The 12,894-nt window shown below is 70.0% G+C and overlaps 2 protein-coding genes across 2 annotated transcripts; both read left to right on the forward strand.

The window, feature by feature from the left end:
* The first annotated feature begins 211 nt into the window (after positions 1-211).
* On the forward strand, positions 212-3,780 carry FBXO46 (F-box protein 46). The gene is made up of 2 exons (XM_074167677.1): positions 212-307; positions 1,723-3,780. Exons 1-2 carry the CDS (start codon positions 212-214, stop codon positions 3,778-3,780), a joined length of 2,154 nt encoding a protein of 717 aa, XP_074023778.1.
* Positions 3,781-5,706: 1,926 nt separating this feature from the next.
* Positions 5,707-12,080, forward strand: QPCTL (glutaminyl-peptide cyclotransferase like). Its single transcript, XM_074167676.1, is given in 8 exon segments — positions 5,707-5,922; positions 6,564-6,704; positions 6,879-7,175; positions 7,707-7,859; positions 8,948-9,047; positions 11,709-11,825; positions 11,936-11,953; positions 11,956-12,080. Coding segments are annotated over 8 exon segments (1,167 nt in total).
* Positions 12,081-12,894: the final 814 nt, after the last annotated feature.

Consider the following 12,894-nt stretch of genomic DNA (forward strand, 5'->3'; position numbering starts at 1 on the left):
GAAGCGGACTACACTTCCCGGCGTCCCCCGCGCGGCGCATGCGCAGGAAGGCGCCGCCGCCGGGAGGTGTAGTCCGGCCCCCCCCCACACGCGCACACCGGGACTCCGCGCATGCGCATCGGGCGCGCCGGGGGAGTGTTGGGTGGACTCGGACTACACCTCCCGGCGTCCTCCGCGCGGCGCATGCGCGGGGAGTCGGCGCCGGGCGCGCATGCGCGGCGGCACCCCGGAAGCGGCGCGGAGAGGCGGAGCGGCCGCGCCCGGCACCTGCCCGGTGAGCGGGGGAGGGGCGGCGGCACCGGGCGGGGCCCGGGCCGCCGGGAAAGGGGATGGATGGGTGGTGTGGGTTGGGGTGGGGGGGGGTGGTTGGGTGCCGGAGCCCCGCGGAGTGGCGGGGCCCCGGGACCGTTGCTGGGGTAGCGGCGGTGAAGCCGTTGGGCCTGGGCCCCCGGGGGTGGGGGATTGGGGGGGGGGGGGGGTGTCACACCGGGGACCGGCGCCTCCCGCTCGTGACACACCGGGATGGCGGCGGGGGGGGAACGGGGGACACACACGCGTGTCCCCGCGTCGCACGGTGGGGGGGGGGAGTGGGGGGGTGGGGTGCGGGCGTGTCCCCGTGTTACCCCCCCCCCCCCCCTCCGGGGCGGGGCCGGCCTCGCGCTGCTCACGGGGGTCACCGGCTCCGTGGGGGGGTCCTCCCCCCGCCCAAACCGGGAGAGGAGAGGGGAGGGGGGGCCTTCCCCCCCCCCCCACCCGGGGCCACGCGGGACCGTCTCCGCGCCCCTCCCGCCTCGGCGGCCCGCGGAGGCCACGCCCCCCGCCTCCGGCCACGCCCACCACACACACCTCCGCCGGCCACGCCCCCCCGGACCGCCGCGCGCCGCCGTCCATATATGGGCACGGCCCGAACGCGGCTCGCTGATTGGCCGCCTGCCGGCGCGCAGGGCCGGTCAAAAAAGGGAAGGGGAGGGGCCTCGGGGTTGGGGGGCGGGGCCAGGTCCGCGGGTGGGCGGGGCTTCCGAGCGCGCAAAGGGGGCGGGGCGTGGGGGGGAGGTGAGTGCGAGGGAGGGGGAGAGCCCCCAGTGCGACCCAATGCGACCCAGTTACGGTACTGGGAACGGCCCAGTAATGGCCCGTTAACACCCCCAGCCCCCTGCTGGTCCCCACCAGCCCCATACTGGCCCTGCCAGATCCGTACTGGACCTCACTGGTCCCGTACTGGTCCCACCAGTCCCATACTGGCCCCACCAGCCCCATACTGGCCCTGCCAGATCCGTACTGGACCTCACTGGTCCCGTACTGGTCCCACCAGTCCCATACTGGCCCCACCAGCCCTGTACTGGTCCCCACCAGCCCTGTACTGGCCCTCACCGGTCCCATACTGGTCCCCACCAGCCCCATACTGGCCCCGCCAGCCCCGTACTGGCCCCACCAGCCCCATACTGGCCCTGCCAGATCCGTACTGGACCTCACTGGTCCCGTACTGGTCCCACCAGTCCCATACTGGCCCCACCAGCCCTGTACTGGTCCCCACCAGCCCTGTACTGGCCCTCACCGGTCCCATACTGGTCCCCACCAGCCCCATACCGGCCCCGCCAGCCCCATACTGGCCCCACCAGCCCAGTACTGGTCCCCACCAGCCCTGTACTGGCCCTCACCGGTCCCATGCTGGCCCCACCAGTCCCATACAGGCCCCGCCAGCCCCATACCGCCACCCACCAGCCCCCCCCCCAGGACCCTCCATCATTCCCAGTAACCCCCCTTTCTCTCCCGGCAGGCCTGGGCGGCGGGCGCCGGCAGCCCCCCCGCCCCGGGGGAGGGTGGACCAAGCTGCGGCCGTGCCATGGTGCCCTGATGGAGCCCAACGCCTTCCCCCAGCTCCAGCTCTGGTGCCCGCGGCCCTTCGGCACCTACACCCAGAACAAACCATGTCCCGGTCCCGGTTCCCAAAGGAAAACCTTTTCCTGCCGTCCGGCTGAGGAACCGGCCGGTACCCGGGCTCCATCCGAAAACACGCCGCCGCCGCCTCCTCCTCCTCCCGCCGATGCCGTCCCGGCCGCCCCGGCTCCGGCGGAGGAAGGCCGGGTGCTGCTGGACACTTGGTACGTCATCAAACCGGGCAACACCAAGGAGAAGGTGGCTTTTTTCGTGGCACACCAGTGCGGTGGCGCCGCCGGTACCGCCACCACCGGTGGCGTCACCGGCACCGCCGCCACCGGCGGTCGCGCCAGCACCATGAAAGTGAAGGGCAACTGGGGCAACGACAGCTCCAAAGCCAAGCGGCGCCGGCGCTGCCACGACCCCGCCAAGAACAAGCCGAGCCCGGGTTGGGCTACCGGCGGCCGGGAGCCCGCTTGCCCCCGTCCCGGCGAACCCGCCACCGAATCCCCCGACTTGCTTTCGGTGGCGGAGATGGTGGCGTTGGTGGAGCAGAGGACGGCGTTGGCCCTGCAGAGCTTTCCCCGGCCCTGCGCCGGTACCGGTACCGGTACCGCCTCCCCGGTTGTCTTCGTGGAGGCGTCCGGTGGCGAAACCAAAACGCCGGGTGGCCCCGACTGCAGCCGGGTGGCCGAAGCCGTTGCCCAATTCGAGTCCCGGCAGCGGGAACGCGACGGCGACGGCGGCGCCCCCAGACCCAACGGCTTGTACCGCCCGGGCGCCGAATGCGCCGCCGCGGCGGCCACGGCGGCAGCGGCGGCGTCGGCAGGTGCCGGTGAGGTACGTATCGCCTTCCGTATCTCCAGCGGCCGCGAGTCCCGTGCCGCCGCCGGTTCCGCCGCCGCCGCCGCCGCCGAAACGGGGGCCGCCGGGCGCCCCAACTGCGTCTTCATGAGCTGCGGCGGCGGCGGCGGCGGCCGTGCCAAGGACAAGATCACCTGCGACCTCTACCAGCTCATCAGCCCGTCCCGCGACGCCCTGCCCAACAACGTGGAGTTCCTCTTGGCCACCGCCGGCGCCAAGGGGGACGGGGACGGCCCCGACGTGGACATGGGGTGCGACGAGGGGTCGGTCGGCGTCCCCAAAGCGGAGACGGGGGACGGCGGCGATGGGACGGGGATGACGGGGACGACGGCGGCGACGGCGCGGGACTGCTCCTCCGGTTTCCACGTGGACGTGGTGGTGACGGGGGTGGTGGACCAGTGCGTCTTCTTCGGCAAAGACAGCGCCAAGAAGATGAAGGAGGAGACGGTGAGGTTGCCGGCGGCGCAGGAGGATCCCCCGCCACCCGGGCAGCTCTTCCTCCTCCCCGTCCCCGAGGAGGCGCCGACGGCGGAGGACGCGGAAGGCGGCGAGGAGCCGGCGGTCGGTCCCGACCCTTCGCTTTGCCGTTTGTACCGTCACGTCTCCCACGATTTCTTGGAGATCCGCTTCAAGATCCAGCGCCTGCTGGAACCCCGGCAGTACATGTTGCTCCTTCCCGAGCACGTCATGGTGAAGATCTTCAGCTACCTGCCCACCCAAGCGCTGGCCGCCCTCAAATGCTCCTGCCACTATTTCAAATCCATCATCGAGACCTTCGGGGTGCAGGCCACCGACTCCCGCTGGAACCGCGACCCCCTCTACCGCGACGACCCCTGCAAACAGTGTAAGAAGCACTACGAGAAAGGGGACGTGTCCCTCTGCCGGTGGCACCCCAAACCCTACCACCACGACCTGCCTTACGGCCGATCCTACTGGATGTGTTGCCGGAGACCCGACAAGGAGGCACCCGGGTGTCGGGTGGGTTTGCACGACAACAACTGGGTCCACCCGACCCCCCGGCGCGATGACGGCAGGTGAAGGGACAGGCAGGGACGTCGGCGGCGGATTTTGGGGGACAAAGAACGGGGAGGGGGATTTTTTCTTCCGCGAGGGGGGGGGGGGGGTGTGGGGTGGGGGGAGGAGGGGGTGGGGGGGGGGGGTTGGTCGCTGGAAAAGGGCAGAGGAGAAGGTGGAAAAAAAAAAAATAATCGTCAAACCTCCAAAGCTGAAGGAAAAAAAAAAAAAAGGAAAAGGAAGGAGGGGGTGGTGGCTGCGTGGGGAGGATGGTCCCATCTGGGGTGAAGGTCCCACGGAGGGTGACGGCTCCATCTGGGGTGGTGGCCCCATGGAGGGTGATGGCCCCATCTGGGGTGAAAGCCCCATGGAGGGTGATGGCCCCATCTGGGGTGAAGGTCCCACAGAGGGTGATGGCTCTGTGAAGGGTCATGGCCCCATGGAAGATGGTGGCCCCATGGAGGGTGATGGCCCCATCTGGAGTGAAGGTCCCACGGAGGGTGATGGCTCTGTGAGGGGTCATGGCCCCATGGAAGATGGTGGCCCCATCTGGGGTGAAAGCCCCATGAAGGATGACGGCTCCATCTGGGGTGGTGGCCCCATGGAGGGTGATGGCCCCATCTGGGGTGAAGGTCCCACGGAGGGTGATGGCTCTGTGAAGGGTCATGGCCCCATGGAAGATGGTGGCCCCATGGAGGATGGTGGCCCCATCTGGGATGAAAGCCCCATGAAGGGTGACGGCTCCATCTGGGGTCGTGGCCCCACGGAGGGTGATGGTTCCGTGGAGGGTGGTGACCACTAGGAGGGTGCTGTCCCATGGAGGTTGATGACCCCATGGAGGATGGTGGCCCGATGGCCATGACCCCAGTTGGGCTGATGGCCCTGAGGAAGGTGATGGCATCGTGGTGGCCCTCCAGAGGGTGATGTCCCCATCTGGGGTGGTGGCCCCGTGCAGAGCGATGGCTCTGTGGAGGGTCGTGACCATGTGGAGGGTGCTGGCCCCATGGAGGTTGATGGCCCCATGGAGGGCGAAGGCCCCATGGCGATGACTCCAACTGAGCTGATGGCCCCACGGAGGGTGATGGCACCTTGGTGGCCCCATGGAGGTTGATGGCCCCATGGAGGATGGTGGCCCGATGGCCATGACCCCAGTTGGGCTGATGGCCCCGAGGAAGGTGATGGCATCGTGGAGGGTGAAGGTCCCATAGAGGACAATGGCCCCATGGAGGGCGAAGGCCCCATGGCGATGACTCCAACTGAGCTGATGGCCCCACGGAGGGTGGTGGCACCTTGGTGGCCCCGTGGAAGGTGACAGCCCCGTCTGGGCTGATGGCCCTGTGGGGTCCCATGGGTGATGGCCCCATGGAAGGTGACATATCCCCATCGGCGGTGACGTCCCCATCCCGGGTAACATCTCTGGGGTGATGCCCTGGTCTGAGGGGGACATCCCGCCTGGAGTGACGCCCCCACCCCTGGGTGACATCGGTGGTGACATCACACCTCGAGAGCGACATCACCGCCGAGAGGGACGTCGTCATCACCGTGGAGAGGCGCATCGCCTCGGGGGGGGGGGGGGGGAACGGCCCGCTGGGGTGATGGCCCCACGCAGGACGGCGGTGGCCGGGTGTCCCCCCCGTCCGTGTGTCCCCCCCCGCCCAGTCCGTGTCCCCCCAACCCCGTCCGTGTCCCCTCTCCGGGTCTCGTCCGTACAGCCCCGTGTCCGTACAGCCCCGTGTCCGTACAGCCCCGACTGCGCATGCGCCAACCCGCGCACCGCGCCGCCGCGCATGCGCCCCCTCTCACCCGGACCCCGCCTCTCAGCGAAAAGGGAGGCGTGGCCTGGCGCGCAAGCCCCGCCCCTCAGCCTATAAGCGGCGTCCCCGTCACCCGGTTGCTCCCCCCACCTTCTCCCAGGCCCCGCCCCTCCCCGGGAGGCCCCGCCCCCGCGCCATGCGGAAGGGAGCCGGCGGCTCCCGCCGCTCCCGGGCCGCCGGTTCGGGTCCCGGTACCGGCCCGGTGCCTCTCCCTCTCCCGGTATCGGGCCCCGGGCTCTGCCCGCGGTCTCGCCGCTGCCCCCGGCCTCTGCTTCTGCCTCTCCTGGGGCTGGTGGCTACCGTCGCGCTCCTCTACGTCGCCTGGCCTGGCGGGGAACCGGACACCGGCCCGGTGAGCTTGGGGGGGGGGGGGGGGTGGGAACGGGGAGGGGGCCACGGTGGGTGGAGGGAGTGCCCGGGGAGGGTCCGGCCTGTCCCTGCTGTCTCCGGGAGCTCCCAGACCCCATGGGGACCCCCGGCCCCTCCCACGATCCCCCCTCCCCCAGGCCCCTGGGGTACCCCAGTCTCCATCATGGGGGGACCCCATGGATCCCGGGGCACCCAGATCCCCCCCCCAGACCCCCCCTCCCCAGGGTCCCCAACCGACTCCAAGCCCCCCAGACCCATCATGGGGGGACCCCATGGATCCCGGGGTACCCAGACCCCCCCCCCCCCCCCAGGGCCCTCAGCCCCCTCCCCGAGCCCCCCAGAGACCCCAGCATCCCATCATGGGGACACCCAACGCACCCACGGGCACCCCCCACCCCCCCTCTAGGGGTACCCAGCCCCCCCCCCCCCCCTTGAACCCCTCAACATTCCCCAGAGACACCCCCCAACCCCCCCCCCCCCAGGGTACCCAACTTCCAAAGCCCCCCAGCCCCTATCATGGGGGGCACCCAGACCCCTCCAGGGACCCCCAAACCCCCTTGGGGTCCCGTAACCTCCCCTCTAGACGCTGAGGCAGCTCCCCCCCCCCCCCACTTCTCCCCCCAGCACCCCCCCGGCCCCCCCTCAGAACCGGCTCTTCGGGCGCTGCTGGGGGGCCTGGACCCCCCCCGCCTGTGGGACACCTTCCTGCGGCCCCTCCTGCGGGAACGGGTGCCGGGGGGGCCCGGGAGCCGCGCCGCCCGCCAGGTAAGACACCCCCCCCCCTCCCTCCTTCAACCTTTGGGGTGCCACCGCACACCCCCCCCTTAACCCTCCCCCCCCCCCCCCCCCACCCTGGGGTGCCACCGCGCCCCTCACCGGTGGGGGGGTGTGTGTGTGGGGGTGTGTGTGTGGGTGTCCCCCCCCCTCCGTTCCCCCCAGCACATCTTGGGGCGCTTGGGAGCCCTGGGGGCCGCCTGGCACCTGGAGCTGGACGCCTTCGAAGCGGGGACCCCGAGGGGACCAGTGACCTTCACCAACGTGGTGGCCACGGTGGCCCCCGCCGCCCCCCGCCGCCTGGTCCTGGCCTGTCACTACGACACCAAGGTCTTGCCCCCCCCACCCCCGGCTTCTGGCCGGCGGCTTTTCGTGGGGGCCACCGATTCAGCCGTGCCCTGCGCCATCCTCCTGGAGCTGGCGGCCGCCCTCGACCGGCCCCTGCGGCGCGCCAAGGACAGGGTGGGTGACGGACACCCCCCCACACACCCCCCCACAAATGCCTGGGACCCCCAGGAACACCCCCCAAGATGCCTGGGTCCCTCCCGACCCGACCCCCCCCAGTCCCTCTCCCTGGACACCCAGGTCCATCCCATCCCACCTGGGTCCCTCCTGGAACTGCCCCCCCCCGGATGCCTGGGTCCCCCTCTGACCCCCCCAGTCCCCCTCCCCAGACACCCAGGTCCATCCTGTCCCCCCCCCCAGGACACCTGAGTCCCACCTGGGTCCCCCCCGACCCCCCCAGTCCCCCTCCCTGGACACTGAGGTCCATCCCATCCCACCTAGGCCCCCCCCCAGGATGCCTGGGTCCCCCCCTGACCCCTCCAGTCCCCCTCCCCAGACACCCAGGTCCATCCTGTCCCCCCCAGGACACCTGAGTCCCCCCTGACCCCTGCCCCTGGGTCACCTGGGTTCTTTCCCCGAGCCACCTGGGTGTCCCCCCCCCCCCGTTCCCCCCCCCCCGCCCTGCCCTGGACACTGGGGTCCCCACAGGGCGCGGAGGTGACGCTGCAGCTGCTGTTCCTGGACGGGGAAGAGGCCTTCGAGGAATGGAGCGTCACCGACTCCCTCTACGGCGCCCGGCACCTGGCAGCACGGATGGCCACCACCCCCCACGGCTCCCGTGGCACCCAGATCACCGCCATGGTGAGGGCCACCAAGCCTGGTGGCGGTGGGGGGGGGTCTGGTGGCCCTCAAGGGTGGTGGGACAGTGGTGGGAGGGGGTCTGGTGGCACCCAAGGGTGGTGGGACAGTGATGGGGTGCGCTGGTGGCCCCCAAGGGTGGTGGCACGGTAGTGGGAGGGGGGTCTGGTGGCACCCAAGGGTGGTGGCACGGTGGTGGGAGGGGGGTCTGGTGGCACCCAAGGGTGGTGGCACGGTGGTGGGAGGGGGTCTGGTGGCACCCAAGGGTGGTGGGACAGCGATAGGGTGGGCTGGTGGCCCCCAAGGGTGGTGGCACGGTGGTGGGAGGGGGTCTGGTGGCCCTCAAGGGTGGTGGGACAGCGATGGGGTGGGCTGGTGGCACCCAAGGGTGGTGGCACGGTGGTGGGAGGGGGTCTGGTGGCCCTCAAGGGTGGTGGGACAGCGATGGGGTGGGCTGGTGGCCCCCAAGGGTGGTGGCACGGTGGTGGGAGGGGGTCTGGTGGCCCCCAAGGGTGGTGGGACAGCGATGGGGTGGGCTGGTGGCCCCCAAGGGTGGTGGCACGGTGGTGGGAGGGGGTCTGGTGGCCCTCAAGGGTGGTGGGACAGCGATAGGGTGGGCTGGTGGCACCCAAGGGTGGTGGCACGGTGGTGGGAGGGGGTGTGGTGGCCCTCAAGGGTGGTGGCACGGTGGTGGGAGGGGGTCTGGTGGCACCCAAGGGTGGTGGGACAGCAATGGGGTGGGCTGGTGGCCCCCAAGGGTGGTGGCACGGTGGTGGGAGGGGGTCTGGTGGCCCCCAAGGGTGGTGGGACAGCGATGGGGTGGGCTGGTGGCACCCAAGGGTGGTGGGAGGGGGTCTGGTGGCCCTCAAGGGTGGTGAGACAGTGATGGGGTGCGCTGGTGGCCCCCAAGGGTGGTGGCACGGTGGTGGGAGGGGGTCTGGTGGCCCCCAAGGGTGGTGGGACAGCGATGGGGTGGGCTGGTGGCCCCCAAGGGTGGTGACGTGGTGTTGTCCCAGCTGGGACAGTCCCACCACGGCATCTGAGAGTGGTGTCACCCTGAGTGTCCCCGCGGCCCTGCTGGTTGTCCCCAGAGCCTGCTGGTGCTGCTGGACCTGCTGGGCGCCCCCCACCCCGCCATCCACAGCCACTTCCCCCGCACCCACCACTGGTTCCTGCGCCTCGTCGCCATTGGTGAGACCACGGGGACACGGGGGACACGGGGACGGGGGACACGGGGATGGGGTCAGGATGGGGGACATGGGAACGGGGTGGGGACACAAGGACGTGGATGGGGTCGGGATGGGGGACACGGGAAGGTGGGGACATGGGGATGGGGACAGGGTCGGGATGGGGATGGGGGACATGGGGACATGGACGGGGTTGGGATGGAGAGGAGGACATGGGGATGGGGACACGGGGATGGGGTCGGGATGGGGATGGGGGACACGAGGATGTGGACAGGGTCGGGATGGGGGACACGGGGATGGGGTCGGGATGGGGACATGGGAACGGGGTGGGGACACGGGGACGTTGACGGGGTCAGGATGAGGGACATGAGGATGGAGGACACGGGGATGGGGGACACAGGGATGTGGACGGGGTCGGGATGGGGGACATGAGGATGGAGGACACGAGAAGGTGGGGACACGGGGATGGGGACACGAGGACGTGGACGGAGTTGGGATGGGGGACACGGGAAGGTGGGGACATGGGGATGGGGACACGGGGATGTGGACAGGGTCGGGATGGGGGACACGGGAAGGTGGGGACAGGGTCGGGATGGGGATGGGGGACACGGGGATGGAGGACACGGGGACATGGACAGGGTCGGGATGGAGAGGAGGACATGGGGATGGGGACACGGGGATGGGGTCGGGATGGGGATGGGGGACACAGGGATGGGGTCGGGATGGGGACATGGGAACGGGGTGGGGACACGGACGTGGACGGGGTCAGGATGAGGGACATGAGGATGGAGGACACGGGAAGGCGGGGACACGGGGATGGGGACACAGGGATGGGGACACAAGGACGTGGATGGGGGACACGGGGACGTGGATGGAGTCAGGATGGGGAGGAGGACGTGGGGACACGGACGGGGTCAGGATGGGGACACAGGGATGGGTGACACGGTGACATGGATGGGGTCGGGATGGGACACAGGGATGGGGGACACGGTGACATGGATGGGGTCGGGATGGGGGACATGGTGACATGGATGGGGTCGGGGGACACAGGGATGGAGGACACGGTGACATGGATGGGGTTGGGATGGGGGACACAGGGATGGGGGACACGGTGACATGGATGGGGTCGGGATGGGGGACACATGGATGGGGGACACGGTGACATGGATGGGGATGGGGGACACGGTGACATGGATGGGATTGGGATGGGGATGGGACACAGGGATGGGGGACACGGTGACATGGATGGGGTCGGGATGGGGGACACATGGATGGGGGACACATGGATGGGGGACACATGGATGGGGGACACGGTGACATGGATGGGGTCGGGATGGGGGACACAGGGATGGGGGACACGGTGACATGGATGGGGTCGGGATGGGGGACACGGTGACATGGATGGGGGACACATGGATGGGGGACACGGTGACATGGATGGGGTCGGGATGGGGATGGGACACAGGGATGGGGGACACGGTGACATGGATGGGGTCGGGATGGGGATGGGGGACACAGGGATGGGGGACACGGGGACATGGATGGGGCTGGGATGGGGGACACATGGATGGGGGACACGGTGACATGGATGGGGTCGGGATGGGGGACACATGGATGGGGGACACGGTGACATGGATGGGGATGGGGGACACGGTGACATGGATGGGATTGGGATGGGGATGGGACACAGGGATGGGGGACACGGTGACATGGATGGGGTCGGGATGGGGGACACATGGATGGGGGACACATGGATGGGGGACACGGTGACATGGATGGGGTCGGGATGGGGGACACAGGGATGGGGGACACGGTGACATGGATGGGGTCGGGATGGGGGACACGGTGACATGGATGGGGGACACATGGATGGGGGACACGGTGACATGGATGGGGTCGGGATGGGGATGGGACACAGGGATGGGGGACACGGTGACATGGATGGGGTCGGGATGGGGATGGGGGACACAGGGATGGGGGACACGGGGACATGGATGGGGCTGGGATGGGGGACACATGGATGGGGGACACGGTGACATGGATGGGGTCGGGATGGGGATGGGACACAGGGATGGGGGACACGGTGACATGGATGGGGTCGGGATGGGGGACACATGGATGGGGGACACATGGATGGGGGACACGGTGACATGGATGGGGTCGGGATGGGGGACACAGGGATGGGGGACACGGTGACATGGATGGGGTCGGGATGGGGGACACGGTGACATGGATGGGGGACACATGGATGGGGGACACGGTGACATGGATGGGGTCGGGATGGGGATGGGACACAGGGATGGGGGACACGGTGACATGGATGGGGTCGGGATGGGGATGGGGGACACAGGGATGGGGGACACGGGGACATGGATGGGGCTGGGATGGGGGACACATGGATGGGGGACACGGTGACATGGATGGGGTCGGGATGGGGATGGGACACAGGGATGGGGGACACGGTGACATGGATGGGGGACACGGAGACATGGATGGGGACACGGAGACGGGGTGGGGACAGATCTTGGGATGGGAGGTGGGAACGGGGAGGGGGATGGAAAAGGAGGCCAGGGGGAGGAGGCTGGGGGTGTCACAGAAGGTTCTGTCCCCTTCGTGTCCCGTGTGTCCCCCCCCCCCGTGTCCCGTGTCCCCCCCCCCCGGGCAGAGCAACGTCTGCGGCGCCTGGGGCTCCTCCACGCGCCCCCCCGGGACCAACCCTTCTTCCGCCTCAGCCCGGCCCCGGGACCCGTGGAGGACGACCACGTCCCCTTCCTCCAGCGAGGTGACACGTGTGTCCCCCCCCCCCCCGACCCAGGGTGGGCTGATATCCCCACGGCGAGTGGGGGGGTGACGTATCCTCGTGTGTGTGTCCCCCCCCCCAAAAAAAAAAAGGTGTCCCCGTGCTTCACCTCATCCCACCCCCTTCCCCCCCGTGTGGCACACGCTGGAGGACACCGAGGACCACCTGCACCCCCCCACCGTGGAGGACCTCTGCAAGATCCTGCTGGCCTTCGTGGCCGAGTTCCTGCAGCTCTGAGACCCCCCCCCATGCTCCCCCCACACCCCCCCCACACCCCACACCCCCTGCACCGCGGTGGGGGGGGGGGGGGAGGGAGAGAATGGGGTGCTCCGGGCAGCCCCCCCCCCCTCCAGTAAAGGGCTGGGTGACACTTGCCGTGTCCTGTGCCTGTCGCCTGCCACGGGGACACCCCGGGGATATGGGGGGGTGTGGGGGTGTCCTTGGGGGGGGGATGGGGGTCCTTGGGGGGGTCCCAGGGTGTTATCGGGGTCCCTGAGGGGGTCCCGGGAGGAGGATGGGGGTCCTTGGGGGGGGGGGGGGGGGCCTGGGGTGTTATCAAGGTCCTTGGGATGGGGGGGGGGGTCCTGGGGAGGAGGATGGGGGTCCTTGGGGGGGGTCCCCAGGGTGTTATCGGGGTCCCTGAGGGGTCCCCGGGAGGAGGATGGGGGTCCTTGGGGGGGGGGAGGGGGGGTCCTGGGGAGGAGGATGGGGGTCCTTGGGGGGTCCCAGGGTGTTATTGGGGTCCCTGAGGGGGTCCCCAGGGAGGAGGATGGGGGTCCTTGGGGGGGGGGCGTCCTGGGGAGGAGGATGGGGGTCCTTGGCGGGGGGGGGCTGGGGTGTTATCAAGGTCCTTGGGATGGGGGGGGGGTCCTGGGGAGGAGGATGGGGGTCCTTGGGGGGGTCCCAGGGTGGTTATCGGGGTCCCTGAGGGCGTCCCCGGGAGGAGGATGGGGGTCCTTGGGGGGGGGGGGGTCCTGGGGTGTTATCGAGGTCCTTGGGGCCCTGGGGAGGAGTATCGGGGGCCCTGGGGGGGTCCCAGGATGTTATCAGG

Source organism: Numenius arquata, unplaced genomic scaffold (genome assembly GCF_964106895.1).
Source record: "Numenius arquata unplaced genomic scaffold, bNumArq3.hap1.1 HAP1_SCAFFOLD_1626, whole genome shotgun sequence".
NCBI lineage: Eukaryota > Metazoa > Chordata > Aves > Charadriiformes > Scolopacidae > Numenius > Numenius arquata.